The 20,570-nt window shown below is 33.9% G+C and overlaps 1 protein-coding gene across 1 annotated transcript; it reads right to left on the reverse strand.

Moving 5' to 3' along the window:
• Nucleotides 1-17,969: 17,969 nt before the first annotated feature.
• LOC133039275 (uncharacterized mitochondrial protein AtMg00860-like) lies at nt 17,970-18,338 on the reverse strand. Its single transcript, XM_061118129.1, has one exon. It carries the CDS (start codon nt 18,336-18,338, stop codon nt 17,970-17,972), a length of 369 nt encoding a protein of 122 aa, XP_060974112.1.
• Between the last annotated feature and the right edge of the window lie 2,232 nt (nt 18,339-20,570).

Consider the following 20,570-nt stretch of genomic DNA (forward strand, 5'->3'; position numbering starts at 1 on the left):
TCCTCATCAGTCACTCTAAACTGTACGATGAAGAAGATTCCTACAAGTGGATGGTCTGATCATCTTTTCTACAGTACCAGCCTTAGCAACGTGTATAGGACAAAACCGTAGGTAGGTTAAGAAAAGCCCTTTCACCCATGTGTGCCTATATATATCCTTGTTCTTTTGAAGAGGAGGGGGACTTCTTTTATCAGCCATCACCTTGCGGGAATACCTAGCTATATTTCTCTCAATACAAATTTGCTACACTGTAACACATTTTAATCTTGTGAAATCCGCCCTAAGAGGCCATTATATTGACTCGTGGACCAAGGATCATTAACCCCTGAACCACGTAAAAACCTATTGTTCATACTATTTATCGCTTATTATTTCCTTTATTCTCTCAAAATGTTTAGTTTTTGAAAAATTCGATAAATATTTTGGTGCATTAATTGAGAGTTGAAGGAAGCTTGGTTGCATTCGTCGCCATCTTATCATGGTAAAGACGTGCCAAAACTCTAGCAAAAGACCTCCATTGGATGCGGTGATGGAGGAAGGTGCCTCTCGGGCGGCTGGCGTGCATGTAAAAGATGGTAGGGAAGGCGTAGCTGCAACTAAGAACCCAAATAAAGGTACCACTGCTGGGAATCCAGAAACAAATGACAAAAATGTTAGAGAAGGTCATCGAGATGACCAGTACACCGAGACTTACGAGGAGGAGGACGACGACTGCAATAAAGATGGATATTATAAAAATAGCTTGTATTACAAGCATGACCCTAACATGGTACAGGTAGCTAAATAGCTAGCCGCAATGCAGACAGCCCTAATGAAAGAACAACAACTCACTTATAAAATGAAAAGACCACGGAGCAACTGCAGAATAAGTTGAATGGTCTGATTGGAACAGACGGGGTACCGTCTGTAGAAGAAGTAGCTAAAGATCAAGCCCAGACGTAAGCTAACGCAGGAACCCAGAACCCCCGTATGAATAAGGGTAAGGGTAAACTAGGAGAACCCTCATGCATAACTGTCCCTAAAGCTTGTCAGAGGGATGCGCTACTAGTCGAACAACCCTCGAGGACACAGAAGGCCACCATCGCCTTCGGGCTTGGATGCCCTTCTAACCCTCGAAGCAGGGCTACACCAAAAAGATGGGCGATGGAGGTTCCCAGGCTCAGGGGGTGTGTGGATCCCCAAAGTGATTTCGTCAATCAGGATGGAAGGACTGCTCTTAGTCATTCTAGGGATAGTTGGTGTACTGTGGATTTGCAATGACAGTTAGACGCGAAGTACAGAAGGTACAAGAGTGAAAAGCCAAGGTTACTGTGGGTGACCTAAGGAATCATCTGCCAGACAAGCTAAGGGGGTGTGACCTTTCGAAAATTGATGCCAAAAGAATGGAAGAGCAAATCCCCGCCCTAACAAAGTTCGTAAAAAAGCAAAGTGGAGCGTTATCGGATTCCAAGGATGAAGAGCCAAATCCTTGTGTCAAAAGGATCGCAGAAACCCCTCTTCTCAAAAACTTCAAGATGCTGCACATAGAGTTATATGAGGGAAGAATCGATCCGCAAACACACTTGGCCAAATACAGGTGATGCAAGTTGCTCGCGTTAGTAATGATGCTAAATGCCTATGTTTTTACCTGAATTTTACCAAGTCCGCGGAATATTAGTGGAAGCGGCTGGCTCTGGGATCAATGAACTGCTTGAAGGATCTGCAGTCCGCATCTCGCAATAGAAGTTGGTTCTTTAACAAATTGTTGGGTTTTATGCCCTAAATAAAACTCATTTCAATATAATCAGATTTGCTTATTAATATAGATCAGAAATAACATTTAATGTTGCATGGTTCACATGATTTATTTCATGATTATATGTACATAATGTATAAATTCATCTGAAACCCTTTTCACATACTTGATCCTGTTTATTGTGTCGTCAACACATTGGAAAGTAAACATGACTATGTGAATAAAGTTTCCTAGATTTATCAGACATAGGGTTTTACTGATATGATAATCTACAACAGAGTTTACTTGCATTTGGAGAAGTGCTATGTTCTTTCCAGAGCATTGGTTAAAGTAAAGCTTAGGTTGGATGCATGGAGTATGCATCGGAAGGGACCGATATTGAACTTTGACTTAGATTTAATTAAACTTACCGTAATATCTATTCAAGTCAATATCGCCTAGTTGATCCTAGATCAAATGATCTTAATCCTGATATGATTAGGCTCAATCTCGAGAGGCTATTCGTGTTCTTTAATTTGTTAGTTAAGCCTACTTTTAGGTCAGGGTGATACGTACATTTTGGGAACACGGTAGTGCAATTGAGTGGGAGCGCTATCATAAACATGGAATCTATAGCTTCTATCTGGCGAATAGTAAGCAAAGGATGATCTCCTTCGAGCTTGACCAAACGAACATAAATGGTGGAGTACTCATTTCACATTAGCTGAAATATCATTTATACGGGGTCAAGTGTTTTAAGGAATAAATACATTGTAGGGTGTAACGGTAATTTAATCCCTTTACAATGTAGATCATTCATATAGAGGATCATTGATCACATTAGGATTATAACAATGGATAACTAATGATGTGTCTATATGGTGGAACATATAGAGCATTCTATATACTGAGAGTGCAATTCTAAGTTCTATGCGTGCATTCAACGAAGAATTAATAAGTTAGTGAATTTTAGTGCTAAATTCTTGATCTACTTATTGGAAGCTCGGTTATATAGACCCATGGTCCCCCCACTAGTTGAGATAATATTGCTTGTAAGACTCATGTAATTGGTTTTGATTAATCAATTATAATTCTCAAATTAGACTATGTCTATTTGTGAATTTTTCACTAAGTAAGAGCGAAATTGTAAAGAAAGAGTTTATAGGGGCATATTTGTTAATTATGATACTTTGTATGGTTCAATTAATAAATATGATAAATGACAATATTATTTAATAATTATTTATAGTTATTAAATAGTTAGAATTGGCATTTAAATGATTGAATTAGGAAATTGGCATTTTTGAGAAAATCAGATACAAAAGGTGTTAAAATTGCAAAATTGCAAAGCCCAAGGCCCAATCCATTAAAGGCATGGCTGGCCACCTTTGTAGCTATTTTAAATTGATTTTTTCATTATTTTAATGCCATATAATTCAAATCTAACCCTAGTGGAATGCTATAAATAGATAGTGAAGGCTTCAGAAAAATAGACACTTTTCTTCAGACTTTCTGAATCAGAAAAAAACTGAGCCTTCTCTCTCCCTATCTTTAGCTGACCACTCTCTCTCTTCTTCTTCCTTTGAATTTCGAAATCCTTAGTGATTAGAGTAGTTCCAACACACATCAAGTGATACCTCAATCATAGTGAGGAAGATCGTGAAGAAAGATCTTCAACAAAGGAGTTTCAGCATCAAAGATTCAGAGAAAGAGATCCAGGTTCAGATATTGATAATGCTCTGCTACAGAAAGGAATCAAGGGCTAGATATCTGAACGGAAGGAGTCATATTATCCCGCTGCACCCAATGTAAGGTTTCTTAAACTTTATATGTGTTTAATTTATCGTTTTTAGAAAGTTCATATTTAGGATGTTAATAAACATACTTGTGAGTAGATCTAAGATCCTGGTAAAATAAATCCCAACAACTGGCCTCAGAGCCATGGTAATTGATTTACTTGCAAGAAATTTGGACTTTAAAACGATTGTTTGTATGTTCTTTGGATGATATCATGTTGTATTGAGTGTTATTTGATGATTGATTGATGTTTGTGAAATTTTCGTGAAAAATAATTGCGATTTTATCTCTGGAATTATTTTTATTTGATACTATGGAAAAAATTAAGCAAGTTAGCCTTTTACAGAACTTAATTTGGATTTTATTTGAATTAGTTATGATTTTTTGAAGATTTGAAAAAATCGGGGCTGTGCTGATATTTTCCTGCGATCGCAAATCTGTCCGTACAGTTTCGAATTTTTTTGTTTTTCTTCGATTTTTCATGCTTTTTCATGGAATTAACTTCCAATTTTTTGTATAGTTTTGTATTTATACTATTACTATTCCTAATTCAATTCTAATTATCATTTTGAATTAATTTAATATTTTTTAAATTTAATTCAAGATATTAGTGAAATTTGAATTTGAATAGAATTAGTATCTATCTTCTTGCTTAAAAATCTATCTTATTTTTAAATTTGATTATATCTTATTTTTTTTTTAAATTTAAGGTCAGATTTTATAAGATATTTATAAAATCTTTTAAGATATTTTTTAAAATATCTTATCTTTTAAGATGTTTTTAATTATATCTTATCTTTTAAGTTTTTTTTTAAATCTTTTTAGATATTTTGACCTTATTTAAATTTAAAGTAAGATATTTATAATCATGTAATTTTAAATAGATATAAGATATTGTGCTAACTTTTAAATTTTGTTATTTTATTTATTTAAATTAAATTTAAAATCTGAAAAGATATTTCATTTATCTTTTCTAATTTTTATTTAATTTTTATTTTTAAAATAACATTTAATTTTTAAAAGTAGTTAGCAAATTTTGAAATGATATTTAGGTTGGTTGAAACCTAATTTTTCAAAATAGTAGGTTTAATTTTAATTTTTTTTTAAAATGTCGAAATTTAAATTTTTTTTATTTCCGAAATTAATTTTTTTTTAAACTTTATTTTCGAAATTAATTAAATATTTTTTTTAATTATTTATTTTTCGAAATTATTTATTTAAAATTAAATAAATCCCACTTCCAACTATCCAGCTAACCTTGTTGAGGGAGTATGTGGTTTTAGCTTATGTGTAAGTTTTTAAAACCTATTATTACTTGATTGCAAATAGCCATGGTTACTTTTTGACAGATCTAATGATTTGATGGCTCCCTTGGTCAAGATAATAATTTGTAACAGGTATATTTACAATCTTCTTTCATCTGTGTATGACCTAGCAACATGATAGGACCCATCCAAAGTGTGCCTGTGTGAGCCTATGTGTTTAATTTTATTATAGATGCATATAGGTTAATGTTGCTAAATAAAATGTCATAGTCATTGATAGATTTTATTTAGGCCCATTTAGTTTTGGGCTTATTCAATTAATAACAGTTGTTCTTTTTAAGGTTAAATTCCTCTCTTTTGGGCCTTGTGTGAGAGTTGGGAGCCATAGAAGTGGGTACGATATACTGAACCCAGCACCCCCTCACACAAACCACCCCAATTGTGAAGGCCCATTTGCCTGATTTGAACAACTGTACTAGGTTAATTACACTAGTTTAACCTAATAAAATTGATTAACAACATAATTAATTTCATTTATTTTGAAATTAATTTAAGAAAAATATAGTTTAAAGAATTTTTTATTCTAAGCTAAACTATATGTATTTTCTTGTATTTAATTAAATATAGAATTATAACCATCTAGATTCTTTCTGGAGCTTAATTTAAATTTTTCATTAAATATTCCTATTTAAGTTGATATTTAGTTATCTTCAACTAACCAACTTAAATCTGAATATCTTTTGGATTTAAAATTTGAAAATTAAGTTGAGGAATTTTAGGCATTGGTTATTAAGATTCTTTAGATATTTTTTAAGTTAATATCTTTTCGAATATTAACTTAAAATGGAATATTTTCAAATTAAGTGGTAACAACTTAATTTTTGATATTTAATTAAATTTAAGTTTGAAAAATATTTAAGTTCTAGATTTTTTCTAATACAACTTAAATTAGATATTTTTTCAAATTTTGTGGAAAAGATACTTAGTCAAATAAGATATTTTCTAGATAGTTATTTCTAGACTACTTATTATTTCTAATATTAAATAGGAAAATATTATACATTGTGAAATTAATTATTTAAATAATTAATTTTGGTACAATTTATTTTAAGTATATTTTTTTCCTAGTATTAAACTAGAGATTAATAATTAAGCATTCTCTACACTTAATTATTTATTTCTTGAATTTAATACATTTAATTAATTTGAAAATTAAATATCTAAGTTGATTTTATCATCATACTTAAATATTTCTTTTTCATGACATTTAATTAAATAGAAAATTATTTTTAGTTGAAATTTAATATTTCAACTAAATTTAAATAATTTTCAAAATATATTTTTTCTTTATTTTATTAATCAATTTTTGAAATTGCATTTCTTAAATGCTAGAATTTCGAATCTTATCTTTGAGAAATAGATTAAGTTGTAAATTAATTATTTATTTTAATTAATTCTTGGATCAACTTAAATCAATGATTTTTTCATTTATTGATTAATTTAAAATAAATTGAATTAAAGTATATTATTAGAAATTAAATTAATTAGTCAAAGGAAAATCTAGATAGATGATATTTTTGCTTGAAGTATTTTTCTAGTGTATTTAATTAAATAAAAAATTAATATTTAAGTTGATTTTCATCATCATACTTAAATATTTGAAATTTTTCTTATATATATTTAATTAAATAGGAAAATTATATTTTTCGTTGTAAATTAATTTTATTAATTAATTTTGGGCCAACATTAAATTAGAATAATTTTTCCAGGATTTATTTTTTATTTTAATATGCATTTTTCGAAAATTGTATTCTTATATAGTTTAATTTTTTGAAATGCAATATATATTTATAGAAAATTAAATTTGAGTTGTAAATTAATTTAAATTAATTTTGTAACAACTTAAATTGAATATTTTTCTAAATATTTATTGGAAATTATTACTAAGATGGAAATAATTCATGTTATTTTCATATCCATCTAAGTAAAATTTATAAATATTAAATTAAAATTTATATTTGGAATTTTTTATTCTAAATTGGAAATTTTAATTCAATAAATATATATTTAAAATAAATAGAATAAATAAAGAGAATAAATGAAAATACAACTCCTTTTAAATAATGAGCTTTATTATCTAGAGACATTCGATCTCCATTGTGGGTTTTACACCGCGTTTGTTTTAGTGAGTAATCCTCCCTAATGGAGGAACGTTCATTAGCAATTTCGCACCGTTTAACCTCGCATGATAAGTAGTTTGTAAGTGTTTTGTATGGTATGGATCACCCTAATGGTGGCGACCATACTTGACTTGCAAATTATGAAACAATGGTGGAAGCTCATAAGATAGAATTGCCTTGACTCTCGCCTAAACGGGACAACGCTGAATTCCAATCTTGATCGAATAAAAGGTTGCTAGAATGTTTAACATTTTAGACGAGCTGAAAACTCTATTCAATGAATGGTAGCTTTGACTCTCGCCTAAACGGGACACTGATATCAGTTTGTTGAAAACCTTGGAAATTATTTAGGATTGTAAGTTTTAGTATTTTCACTTGTCATTCCTATTTGCTATATGCTTATAATTTCTGAATTGTGTATGAATTTATATTGAACCTTGTTATTTTCTGTTATTAAGTTGTAGTTTAATTTCGAATCTTCATTGTTGGTCTAACTTGGCTTGTTTATCTAATGAGATAAATCCCTAGTGGATTTTCACCATTAGACATACATAATAGTGTTAGATCTCGAAAGATAAATATTGTATATGCGACATCTAGCTGTTCATCAATTGATGACACCTTAGACTAGTATTTTTACGATATGAAACAAGAAGATTGTATAAATAAGATTACTTTGACTTTCGCTAATCGAAGCATCGTTGGATTCTTATTTTAAACGAAATTATCCTGATTCCTCTTAGCTTATTCATTTCGAATTAGCTTTAAAAACATATCATTGGATGAATGGTCTATAAATCATTTCATGTCATTTTATATGACGCATATGATTATAATCTCAAAATTCTATTCCCAATTGATATAAATCCTCAATCTTAGAAATCTCCTACTTGTATGGGCAAATCTGACTTAGAGTTTGTATTAGTAGTGGTGGTCCAAGATAGAATTACTCATAATATTTGGTATAAATTTAAGTCTTTGACTTTAATTTTAGAATCCAAACAGAAATTTTCTTATATTTCTAATTCCAAAATACAATACAGTTACACTTTCTCAAGTGTTTAATATCCATCTTCTATTAATGGATTAAAACTGTATGGAATATGAGTTAGGTATTCTGTGACCAGGATCCACTTGCAGAACTCTTTGATGTAACTAAACCTAAATCATCAAAAGACTCAACCACATTTTTCATTAATCTATGGCATTTGTATCTTGTTCATAGTGGATTTGACAAGATCAATCTCTGCAAAGAGTTAATATGCCTATATCCACTGAAAGTAGTTCATCTCATTCGCAGATGGATGTACATTCAGGGGTGGATATGAGTTTTTCGTTGTATTCTTCAAGCGATAACTCTAGATTATACCTTTTAGAAAGAAATTTGAAATGTTTAAAAAATTTCATTAATTTCTAGCAATGGTTAAAACCATTAAGGTAAGTGGTTAAAGATCATGCGAACTGATAGGGGTGGAGAAATAGTTAGTAGATATGCAGTTCAAAGATCATTAATTTGATTTTTGAATTATATCCAAACTTACCTCCCCAGAAATTTCGAGTTGCATGTTGATGATTAGTTACTAGTTGTTGCCTAATTCCTTCTATGGTAATACAATTTCAGAATGATGTAATGGTTATATACTTAGTGTAAATCATTACTAGATTCATGGATGACCTAATCAAAATCTTAAGAAAAGCTAGAACTGTTAACCATGGTTTGTTAGCTATTCTAAGTGATTAGGGGTGGACCATCCCATTGTCAATAGATAAGAAAGTGTTTGTTCAAACAAATACTACTTTTCTAAGAAAATGACTAAGTCTGAAAAACAAGTAGCAAATAAAGGAGATATTTAATTCTTGATTCCAAAAGTGTTCTATCATCTTACATATGATGATCCCACTGCCTCTGTTGTCTTGTCACAACCAAAGAGGTTAATACCATTTAGTTTTTCTTAGACATAATTCATGGTACCTTGTCGTAGTGGGAGAGTTTCTAGGAACTCACCTTCTTATGACTTGGGAGACACTAGTGATTAAAATCCATTGTGAGTTTAAACAAGTAATGGATTGTCAAGATAAGAAACTAAGAAGAAAGCCAAAAGAACTATGGTTTGATCCATTCGCGTGGAATAACTTAAAGTTTTCTATTACAAGGACATAAAAGGAAATTTTCGTTTATAAGTCCATTCAATGGACTTAACAAAACTTCCTGTTCCTAGTATTATAGGTTTAAGTTTATCTAAACCTATGGCTTGTGGTATACCTGGTAATTACTTACTCTAATGCAAGCAACTTACTTTAGTAAGATGCTGAAGCATTTTCTTTCTAATGGCAATCTGTAGAAGCTTCACAACTTCTTAGGTATAGATTTTATTTATCTAAGGAAAAGTCTTAACTATTCCAGAAAAGATAAAGCCATCAAAGAATTTCTTATATCAACAGTGAGAGGTCTTAGATATGCTTTTGTATGCCTTAGACCAGACACCTGCTCTTGAGTGGGAGTAATGAGTAGGTATCAGATTAATCCAGGAGAAGAACATTGGAAGACAATCAAGTAAATCTTAAGATAAAGAAGAGGAACTATATGTTAGTCCATAAGGCTGTGTTTAAAACTCTTAGACTACACCATATCAGATTTCGAAATTTGCCTTTGTGCTAGTAAATCTTTCTGATAAGATGGTGGTTACTCTGGGGGTGGAATAGTGATTTTGGAGAAGTGTAAAAACCTATCTGAAGTCTCTAGGTCTACCAGAGAGAGACTGAATGTTAAAGTTGCAGGAAAGGTACTTATTCAGTCTAAGGAAAGTTCTATACATTTTTGGCATCATTCCAAATTGCCTTAAACTACTAGTGTTAATTTCCTGATTAACCAAAGTAGTTGCCAAGGGTATAGAATCCAGTATCCCAAGAGAGTAGACATATAGAGAGGAATTTCACATTATCAATGATTTTGTGATTAAGGAAGAGTAATGGTGGAGAAAAGATTGTGGTTAATTCAACCTTTCAGATCCTATTACGAGGAGTTTACTACTACTACACTTGATTTGTATATCAAGGTGTTGAGATTATTTGAAACACACTTTTTGTTTTATATTAGTGCAAGTGGGAGTTTGTTGGGTTTTATGCCCTAAATAAAACTCATTTCAATATAATCAGATTTGCTTATTAATATAGATAAGAAATAACATTTAATGTTGCATGGTTCACATGATTTATTTCATGATTATATGTACATAATGTATAAATTCATCTGAAACCCTTTTCACATACTTGATCCTGTTTATTGTGCCGTCAACACATTGGAAAGTAAACATGACTATGTGAATAAAGTTTCCTAGATTTATCAGACATAGGGTTTTACTGATATGATAATCTACAACAGAGTTTACTTGCATTTAGAGAAGTGCTATGTTCTTTCCAGAGCATTGGTTAAAGTAAAGCTCAGGTTGGATGCATGGAGTATGCATCGGAAGGGACCGATATTGAACTTTGACTTAGATTTAATTAAACTTACCGTAATATCTATTCAAGTCAATATCGCCTAGTTGATCCTAGATCAAATGATCTTAATCCTGATATGATTAGGCTCAATCTCGAGAGGCTATTCGTGTTCTTTGATTTGTTAGTTAAGCCTACTTTTAGGTCAGGGTGATACGTACATTTTGGGAACACGGTAGTGCAATTGAGTGGGAGCGCTATCATAAACATGGAATCTGTAGCTTCTATCTGGCGAATAGTAAGCAAAGGATGATCTCCTTCGAGCTTGACCAAACGAACATAAATGGTGGAGTACTCATTTCACATTAGCTGAAATATCATTTATACGGGATCAAGTGTTTTAAGGAATAAATACATTGTAGGGTGTAACGGTAATTTAATCCCTTTACAATGTAGATCATTCATATAGAGGATCATTAATCACATTAGGATTATAACAATGGATAACTAATGATGTGTCTATATGGTGGAACATATAGAGCATTCTATATACTGAGAGTGCAATTCTAAGTTCTATGCGTGGATTCAACGAAGAATTAATAAGTTAGTGAATTTTAGTGCTAAATTCTTGATCTACTTATTGGAAGCTCGGTTATATAGACCCATGGTCCCCCCACTAGTTGAGATAATATTGCTTGTAAGACTCATGTAATTGGTTTTGATTAATCAATTATAATTCTCAAATTAGACTATGTCTATTTGTGAATTTTTCACTAAGTAAGGGCGAAATTGTAAAGAAAGAGTTTATAGGGGCATATTTGTTAATTATGATACTTTGTATGGTTCAATTAATAAATATGATAAATGACAATATTATTTAATAATTATTTATAGTTATTAAATAGTTAGAATTGGCATTTAAATGATTGAATTAGGAAATTGGCATTTTTGAGAAAATCAGATACAAAAGGTGTTAAAATTGCAAAATTGCAAAGCCCAAGGCCCAATCCATTAAAGGCATGGCCGGCCACCTTTGTAGCTATTTTAAATTGATTTTTTCATTATTTTAATGTCATATAATTCAAATCTAACCCTAGTGGAATGCTATAAATAGATAGTGAAGGCTTCAGAAAAATAGACACTTTTCTTCAGACTTTCTGAATCAGAAAAAAACTGAGCCTTCTCTCTCCCTATCTTTAGCTGACCACTCTCTCTCTTCTTCTTCCTTTGAATTTCGAAATCCTTAGTGATTAGAGTAGTGCCCACACACATCAAGTGATACCTCAATCATAGTGAGGAAGATCGTGAAGAAAGATCATCAGCAAAGGAGTTTCAGCATCAAAGATTCAGAGAAAGAGATCCAGGTTCAGATATTGATAATGCTCTGCTACAGAAAGGAATCAAGGGCTAGATATCTGAACGGAAGGAGTCATATTATTCCGCTGCACCCAATGTAAGGTTTCTTAAACTTTATATGTGTTTAATTTATCGTTTTTAGAAAGTTCATATTTAGGATGTTAATAAACATACTTGTGAGTAGATCTAAGATCCTGGTAAAATAAATCCCAACACAAATGTCAACTAGCAACCCATTGAATGTTTGAAAGCCTTCATTCAAAGAATGATGGAGGCAGCAACTAAAATAAGGTCAGCGATGACTTGAAGCTAATGGCTCTCCAATCAGGATGGGCTATAGGTTCCTTGCTATAGGGGGAGATGCAAAGGAATAAGGCTGAAACATTGAGCGAGTTTATGTTCAAAGCTCAAAGCATAACTAACCTGGAAGATGATTATATTCAAGCATTCAGAGTTCCTCCAGCACCAACACCTACAACAGCCACTCTAAGTTTTGCCTCTCAGACTCCTTCCCTAGCCTTATCGCTTCCCCAATCTCAGTTCTCTCCAAATGTCTATGGACCTACCGCATCTAGCCTTGTCCCTACGCAGACCCATTTCTCTAGGTACGGGGCAGCACATACTGGATGCAGTGTAGTTCCCAGACAATCTAAATCTAAAGTCTCGAATTCAAGTGTTGGGCATTCACAAGGAAAAGGGGGAGGAGAGAGCCACAATCAAAATGATTCATTGAAGAAACCCAGGAAAGACTATGATCCAAAATATACCGAATATACAAGCTTTATAGACACTCAGGAGAAGGTCTACAAAGAGACATGCAATATGGTCCATTATCGAAAGCCCCTACGCATGTCAAATGGCAGAAGGAATAGGCGAGACCAAAGCAACCAATTTAAGTATCACAACGAAAAGGGTCACACTACGAATGCGTGTGAGTACCTAAAAGATGAGATTGAGCTGTTGGTACAATCTGCACACTTGGAGTAATGGGTCCGCATTCCAATTATTTATCTCAGACAGGGGGTAGTCAAAAGACACATGATGCTTCCCAAATAGCAGGGCACCATAACTCCTTCGCAGGGGGTTCTGTGCCCTCAAGCTCAGGGAACATCTTTACCTACTCTTCCTACCTACTCCACCAACTTCGATTGGAGTAACAATGTTGGCTCCTAGACCAGGAACCCCATATCCTTGTGAGATAGCTCCACCACCTATGGATGGGCACGTTGCAACTATATTTGGTGGACCCCATCTCGTTCGAAGTACCCGTAATGCACCAAAGATATACTTAAAGGAAGTGGAGAAGGGGAAGTGTGTGTGTTGGTGTAGTCTCCCGCGAAGCGTCTGAGGATGATGAATCTTCCGATAACATTCAGCAAAGATGATGGTAAAAATGTTTGTTTCCCTCGTAACAATCCATTGGAGATCGATGCACAAATTGCCAACAAAGAGAGTTTGCATGATCCTGGTTGACAATGGAAGTTCTGTTAATATCTTGTTTAAGTTTTCATTCCAAGCAATTACACTCACTAAGGCACACTTAACTCCATGCCATATGCAATTACACGGCTTTAATGGCAATGCCTTGATGCCCCTGGGAAAAATAAAAATGTTAATCACCCTCAAGGGAGACAACGAGGATAGTGCATTTAAGCACTCACCCTTGGTGATAGTTGACTGTCCCACAACTTACAATGCCATATTGGGCCGACTAACTTTGGTGGACTTTCGTGCCGTGACCTCCATCTAACACCTATGTTTGAAGTTACCATGTGATAATAGATGCTTCGACACCATTAAGGGGAATCAACAAAGCGCAAGAAATTATTATAATGTTTTGACCCAATCGGTGTACATGGCAGTTAGCATCTGATACCATCTTTTTTTCTTTAAACATCCATGAGGATGCAACTCCGGTCCGTCAAAAAAGAAGGCCTCCAGATCTTGTTAGAGCTGATGCAGTCAAAATGGAAGCTGATAAGCTAACTGCCAATGATCTGAAAAATAAAAAAAAAATATTTTTCATCCTTAGTATTAAGTTTCCAATAAATATTATGAAAATTACTTAATTTAATTTGGTCCAAAATTAATTTTCAACTCAAATTTAATTTTCTATAAATATATACGACAAAATTCAAAATCTAATGTATTTCAAAATTCTTCATTAAAATAAAATAAAATAAAACAGGAAAAATAAATTTAATTTATGTTGGTCTAAAATTAAATAAATTAATTTTTAACATAAATATAATTATCCTATTTAATTAAATCTCTTAAGAAAAATATCAAATTTAAGTGTCTAGAATAAAATAAACTTAAATATTAATTTTCTTATTAAATTAAATATATCTAGAAAATACCAAAAAGTTTATGTAACGCCCGTGTTTGAAAACTTACTAAACCCAAAAGCTAATTTTTATAATATTATAACTATATAAGCATATAGATCGGGATCCCGAGATTTAAACACAGTTGCAAATTACATTAACCATATAAAGTTAGGTAATATATATTTTTTTTTAACAAAATATAGGGCAAATCAAAATGTTATAAAACCGAAACCCTCCAGGTTGCACTGCCACCATATGCACAATCATCTCCAAGCTCTAACTCACTGCTCCTCCAACGTAGCTTTCCCTTTACCTACACAAGGTAGCAACTGGTGAGTCAATAGACTCAGTAAGATATGCATAACATATATGAAAGCAATGCTCTAGCGGCTTTATATTAGCCGCTCTGAACTCATAAACTGAGTTCACCAAATGGTTAAGAACGTTCTTAATAGACGTACGACCATTGTATCATATGCACTAAAGTACCAACTCTATACTTGTGTTGGTAGGGTCTTCACTGTACTCCCAGGAGATACTAAGAATGTACCACATGCAGGACGTACCTTCCCTAGTACTTGTGTTGGTAACACTATGATGATTAGAATATCTTATAATACTAACACTCTTAAATCACATTTCCATTAGTGTTAGTAGTGTAAACAATTAACACAAGCATACAATCGGTTATACATATTATTTATGCTATCTTACCTCGTTCAAGATTCAAGCGTGGCGGTCGACTTGAATGGAAAATCCTTGAGCTTAAACGGAGGTCCTAAGTCACATAATACAATTAAGTAAATTACTTGAACAACTTAACCAAAGCCCTAACTCAAAACCTAGGGTAATCTTAATGACACATTCAATGTAGTTTCACCCCAAATACTAAGGAAAACCAAACCATGCTCGGAAAATAACACAGATTCGGAGAAATTGAGATTTTGGGGTCCTGGCATGTAAACCGGTTAACTGGTTTTACATACCTTGTAGAACTGGTGGACCGGTTTACACCAGCGAACCCCAAAAATTGCACAACTCGTCCAAATCTTTCCCAAACGCAACCATACCTTCCAGAACACCTGAAAATACATTCTAAAACAAATCCCACACAACAGTAGCAAGAAAAACAAAACAAAACTCAACATGCAATGGTTAAGTCAAGTTTGAGCTCCATGAACTCAAACTTGACCAAACCCACAAATTACCATCAAAAAATAACTCCAACAATCTTAAAACTTCATCTAAGACCTACTAAAACTAACCCTAACCGAAAATTATCAATACATAAGCAAGTTCATCAAAATCATCCTTAACCTAACAAAACCTTCAAAAGAACATCATAAACTCATAATAGAACAAGCTTAGGGTTTTACCTCAGATCAAATCTTCAAAACTACACCTAATAGCTTTTGAAATTGGAAGAAAACTCAACCCTAGGTTGGTGGTTCCTGCTGGCCGAACAAGGAAGAGGAGGAAGAAGAGTGATGGAGCCCCCCTTTTCTTTCTATTTACTTAATCCTCCAACAAGAATCATAAAAGGTTACTAATTAACCTTTATTTAATCGAAGGGGCAGCAGTCAAAATAAGGTGAAGACACCCAATTAAATAAAAGTAAATTACTAAATTACCCCCATCACTAAACCTAAACCAAAAATCGGCTTAGGGGTAAAATTGTCCAGAACCACAACCCCGCCAACACCAACCATTAGCTTACATGACATATATTCTAACATTACCAAATTCTATATTTCCTCAAGTGACTAAAATATCCGCCATTGCATTTTCCATCGTCGGTGAGCTAAAATTACAGAGATATCATATTTTACATTTAACATAATCATTGACATAAAAATTTCAATATTAATGATAATAATAATAAAATTAACACTTATAATCTCACTAATCTATATTTAAATATTCCGGTCGCTACAATTATCTCCCCATTAAAAGGATTTCGTCCTTGAAATATAACTTGAACAACCCTGGATGTTGAGTCCTCATGTAAGACACCAATTCCCAAGTGGCTTCTTCCACTTTACTATTTCTCTAGAGCACTTCAACCAATGCTATGATTTTGCTTCGAAGGACTTTCTCTTTTCTATCAAGAATTTGCACTTGTTGTTCATCATAAGACAGGTCTGGTTGTAATTCCAATGCTTCAAAGCTCAAGATATGTATAGGTTCAGACACATACTTCCTTAACATCGAAACATGAAATACATTATGTACCGCTAACAATGATGGAGGCAAGGCTAGTCTATAAGCAACTTGTCAAATCTTCTCAAGTATTTCAAAAGTTCCTATGAATCTAGGACTCAACTTGCCTTTCTTTCCGAAGCGCCCGATTCCTTTTAGTGGTGATACACGCAGGAAGATATGGTCTCCCGACTGAAATGTAATATCTCGGCGCTTGGGATCTGCATAACTCTTCTGCCTGCTCCGCGAAGCAAGCATTCACACTTTAATCTTATGTATTGCCTCATTTGTCTTTTGGACCAACTCAGGGCCTAAATATTTCATTTCTTCTGTTTCATCCCAACGAATTGGGGAGTGACATTTTCTACCATATAATAGCTCATAGGAAGCCATTCCTATGGTACTTTGGTAACTATTATTGTAAGAGAACTCAATCAGAGGCAAATATTTACTCCATGAACCCCAAAATCCATAACACAAGCTCACAGGAGGTCTTCAAGTATTTGAATTGTTCGCTTAGACTGCCCGTCGTTTTGAGGATGAAAGGTCGTACTGAACTTCAAACTAGTGCCCATGGCCTTTTGTAAACTCACCCAAAACTTTAAGGTAAATTTAGGGTCTCTATCTGAGACAATAGAGTTTGGTACCCCATGAAGGCGAACAATCTCTTTCACATACAAGTCAGCATATTGATCTACTATATATGTTACCTTTACAGGCAAGAAATGCGCTGACTTTGTAAAGTGATCCACTACAACCCAAACTGAGTCGTGCATTCCTGTAGTCCTGGGCAAACCAGCCACAAAATCCATCGCGATATCCTTCCACTTCCATTCTGGAAGGGATAATGGCTGAAGTAATCCTACTAGTCGATGCTGTTTCGCTTTAATTTGCTGGCAGGTTAGGTACTTGGTCACATAATTCCACCACATCCCTTTTCACTCCGTACCACCAGAAATAGGGCTTCAAATCTTGATACATCTTGGTTGTTCCCGGATGTAGTGAGTAAGGGGTAGTGTGAGCTTCATCCAGAATTTCTTTCTTAAGCTCAATGTTACCTAGAACACACACTCGAGGTTTAAACAACAACATCCCACTGTTAGAAATCAAAAAGTCCTTAGCTTTGCCCGCTAAGACATCTTCTTGAGTTTTAAGCACTTTAGGGTCTTCTAGTTGTGCCTTTTTAATCCTTTCCAATAAGTCTGATTGCAACGCTAGATTATGCAATTTCCCAGTCACAAACTCAATATTTGCCCTAGACATATCCAAGGCTAACTGAGGAGAAATCATTACCATGTTGAAAGTCTGATCAGGTCCTTTCCGACTCAGGGTATCTGCCACAACATTTGCCTTCCCGGGGTGATACAAGATTTCACAATCATAATATTTCACCAATTCCAACCACCTTCTTTGTCTCATGTTCAGATCTTTCTGAGTGAAAAAGTACTTGAGACTTTTGTGGTCGGTATAGATTTCACATTGCTCTCTGTATAAGTAGTGTCGCCAAATTTTCAAGGCAAACACCATTGCTACAAGTTCCAAATCATTAGTTGGATAGCGCTGCTCATAATCTTTTAATAGCCGTGAAGCATAAGCTATAACTTTATCTACTTGCATCAACACGCAGCCTAAACCCTATCTAGAAGCATCACAGTACACTACATATAAACCGCTGATTCTTTCTAGTCAATTAAGATAATGGCATTGCAATTTTTGAAAATCCTTCTACAAACCGTCGATAGTAACCTGCCAAACCGAGAAAACTTTGCACTTCAGTAACTGTTTTCGGTCTAGGCCAATTCTTCACTGCTTCAACCTTTCCTAGGTGCACCATAATTCCACCTTTCCCAAAAATATGTCCCAGAAAAGATACTTGGGACAGCCAAAACTCACACTTCTTGAATTTCGCATAGAGTTTGTGATCTCTGAGTTGTTGCAGAACCATACGAAGATGTTGTTCATGTTTTGCTTCCGACCGAGAGTACACAAGAATATCATCGATAAATACAATTACAAAGGTATCGAGGACATCCTTGAATACCCTATTCATGAGATCCATAAAGGTTACCGGAGCATTTGTCAACCCGAATGAACTAACTAGGAACTCATAATGACCATACCTAGTTCGAAAAGCTGTCTTCGGAATATCTTCTTCCCAGATTCTCAATTGATGATAACCAGACTTGAAGTCAATCTTAGAAAATACCATTTTTCCTTGAATTTGATCAAACAGATCGTCAATTCTAGGCAAAGGGTATTTATTTTTAATAGTTAACTTGTTCAACTCCCGGTAGTCAATACACATTCGAAGGGTCCCATCCTTCCTCTTTACAAACAGAACTGGAGCTCCCCAAGGTGACACACTAGGTCAAGTGAACCCTAGATCCAACATTCCTTAGAGTTGTATCTTTAGTTCTTTCAATTCTGTAGGTACCATTAGGTAAGGCACCTTTGAGACATGTTCTGCTCTAGGTATGAGATCAATAACAAAGTTTATCTCTCGCTGAGGTGGTAACCCTAGTAATTCCTTAGGAAATAAATCCAGAAATTCCTTAACTACTTTGACTTCCTCGGCTCCAAGTAACACAGGTTTACTGGAGTCAACTACAATATCTAGGAATCCGACACATCCACTACATAGTAAATCCCTAGCCTTCAATGCAGAGATTCCAGGAACACGAGAGCCTTGAACTGAACCAACAAAAACAAATGGTTCCTCATTCTCCGATTGAAAAATTACAATTTTTCGTTTGCAATCAATACTAGCAGAATACTTGGACAAAAACTCCATTCCTAGTATGATGTCAAACTCGGCCAATGGTAACTCCACTAGATTGGCACACAATTCTCTACCCTCAATCCTGATTAACACCGGATTAACCTACTTCCTTGAGATAATTAGTTCCCCATAGGGCAACAGGGTTCCAAATCCCATCTCAAAAACCTCACAAGGCCCACCGAGTTGATTAAGAACTCTTACTGCAACATATGAGCGCGTAGCACCCGAATCAAATAAAATAGTAAAAGTAATGCCATTGATGAGAAGCTAACCTGTGACCACTGAAGGGCTGGTGGCAGCATCTGCTTGAGTAATAGCAAAAACACGTGCTGGCGCGGGTTTAGCTTTTAGCTTGAGTTCCTCTTTCTTCAATTGGGGACAATCTTTCTTTAGGTGTCCCACAGATCCGCACTGAAAGCAAGCGGTTGCAAGTCTCGTGATGATGTTTCTTGCAGCGTGGGCACTCGGGATAGGAATAAGTCTGACATCCCCCTTTACCTTGGTTTCCATGAAACCTTTTATTTTGCCTTGAACTTCCTATTGGTAGGAAAGTTCTCTTTTTCTGCTCAATGGTGGAATTGTTGGAATATTATTTTACCACGATCTTAGATCTACTCACAAGTATGTTGTTTAAACACCCTAAATATGAACTTACTAAAACGATAAATTAAACACATATAAAGTTAAGAAAACCTTACATTGATGCAGCAGAATTAATGTCTCCCTCCACTCAGATCTCTAACCGTTGTATCCTTTCTGTAGCAGAGTATAATCAAGATCTGAGCCCGAATGTCCTTCTTCTTCAAGTTTGATCCTTCACAGTCTTCCAATCTATGATTGAGTTACTGGTTGCTGTGTGTGGGCACTTACTCTTTCACTAGGGTCGAAATAGATGAAGGAGAAAAGAGGAGAGAGGGTTTTGGCCAAGGTATAGAAAGTGGGGAAGGCTCAGTTTTTCTGAAGAGAGAAATTTCTGTCAGAAAAGGTTATTGAAAACTTATCATTTTACTGAGCCATCACTTTCTATTTATAGGCAACTACTAGGTTTAGGTTAGGATTTATTTGGCATTAAAATAATGAAAATATTAATTTGAAAAACCTATTTAAGTGGCCGGCCATGGTGTGTTATTGGGCCTCACTTAATTTTGCAGTTTTATCAAATTTTATCTCTATTTTCTCAAAAACGCCAATTTTCCAATTCTAAGCTTTTAAATGCCAAAACTAATTATTTAATAACTAAAATAGATTATTAAATAATATTGTCATTTAATTTAATTATTAATTAGACATATAAAGTCCATTAATAAATAAATAAACCTAGAAACTCTTTTCTTTACAATTTCACCCCTGCTTAGTGAAAATTCATAAAATTTAGACATAGTCTAACTTTAGAATTATAATTGATCAATCACGAATGAAATAATGAGTCTTACAAGCAGAATGTTCTCAACTAGAATGGAGACCATGGATCTATATGCTGAGCTTCCAATAAGTGAACCAAATTTACTAAGT

This window comes from Cannabis sativa, chromosome 6 (genome assembly GCF_029168945.1).
Source record: "Cannabis sativa cultivar Pink pepper isolate KNU-18-1 chromosome 6, ASM2916894v1, whole genome shotgun sequence".
NCBI classification, from domain to species: Eukaryota; Viridiplantae; Streptophyta; class Magnoliopsida; order Rosales; family Cannabaceae; genus Cannabis; species Cannabis sativa.

Bases quoted from the DNA above. Each gene is read 5' to 3' on its own strand.
- LOC133039275 (XM_061118129.1), bottom strand. From the start codon at position 18,338: ATGGATCTCATGAATAGGGTATTCAAGGATGTCCTCGATACCTTTGTA.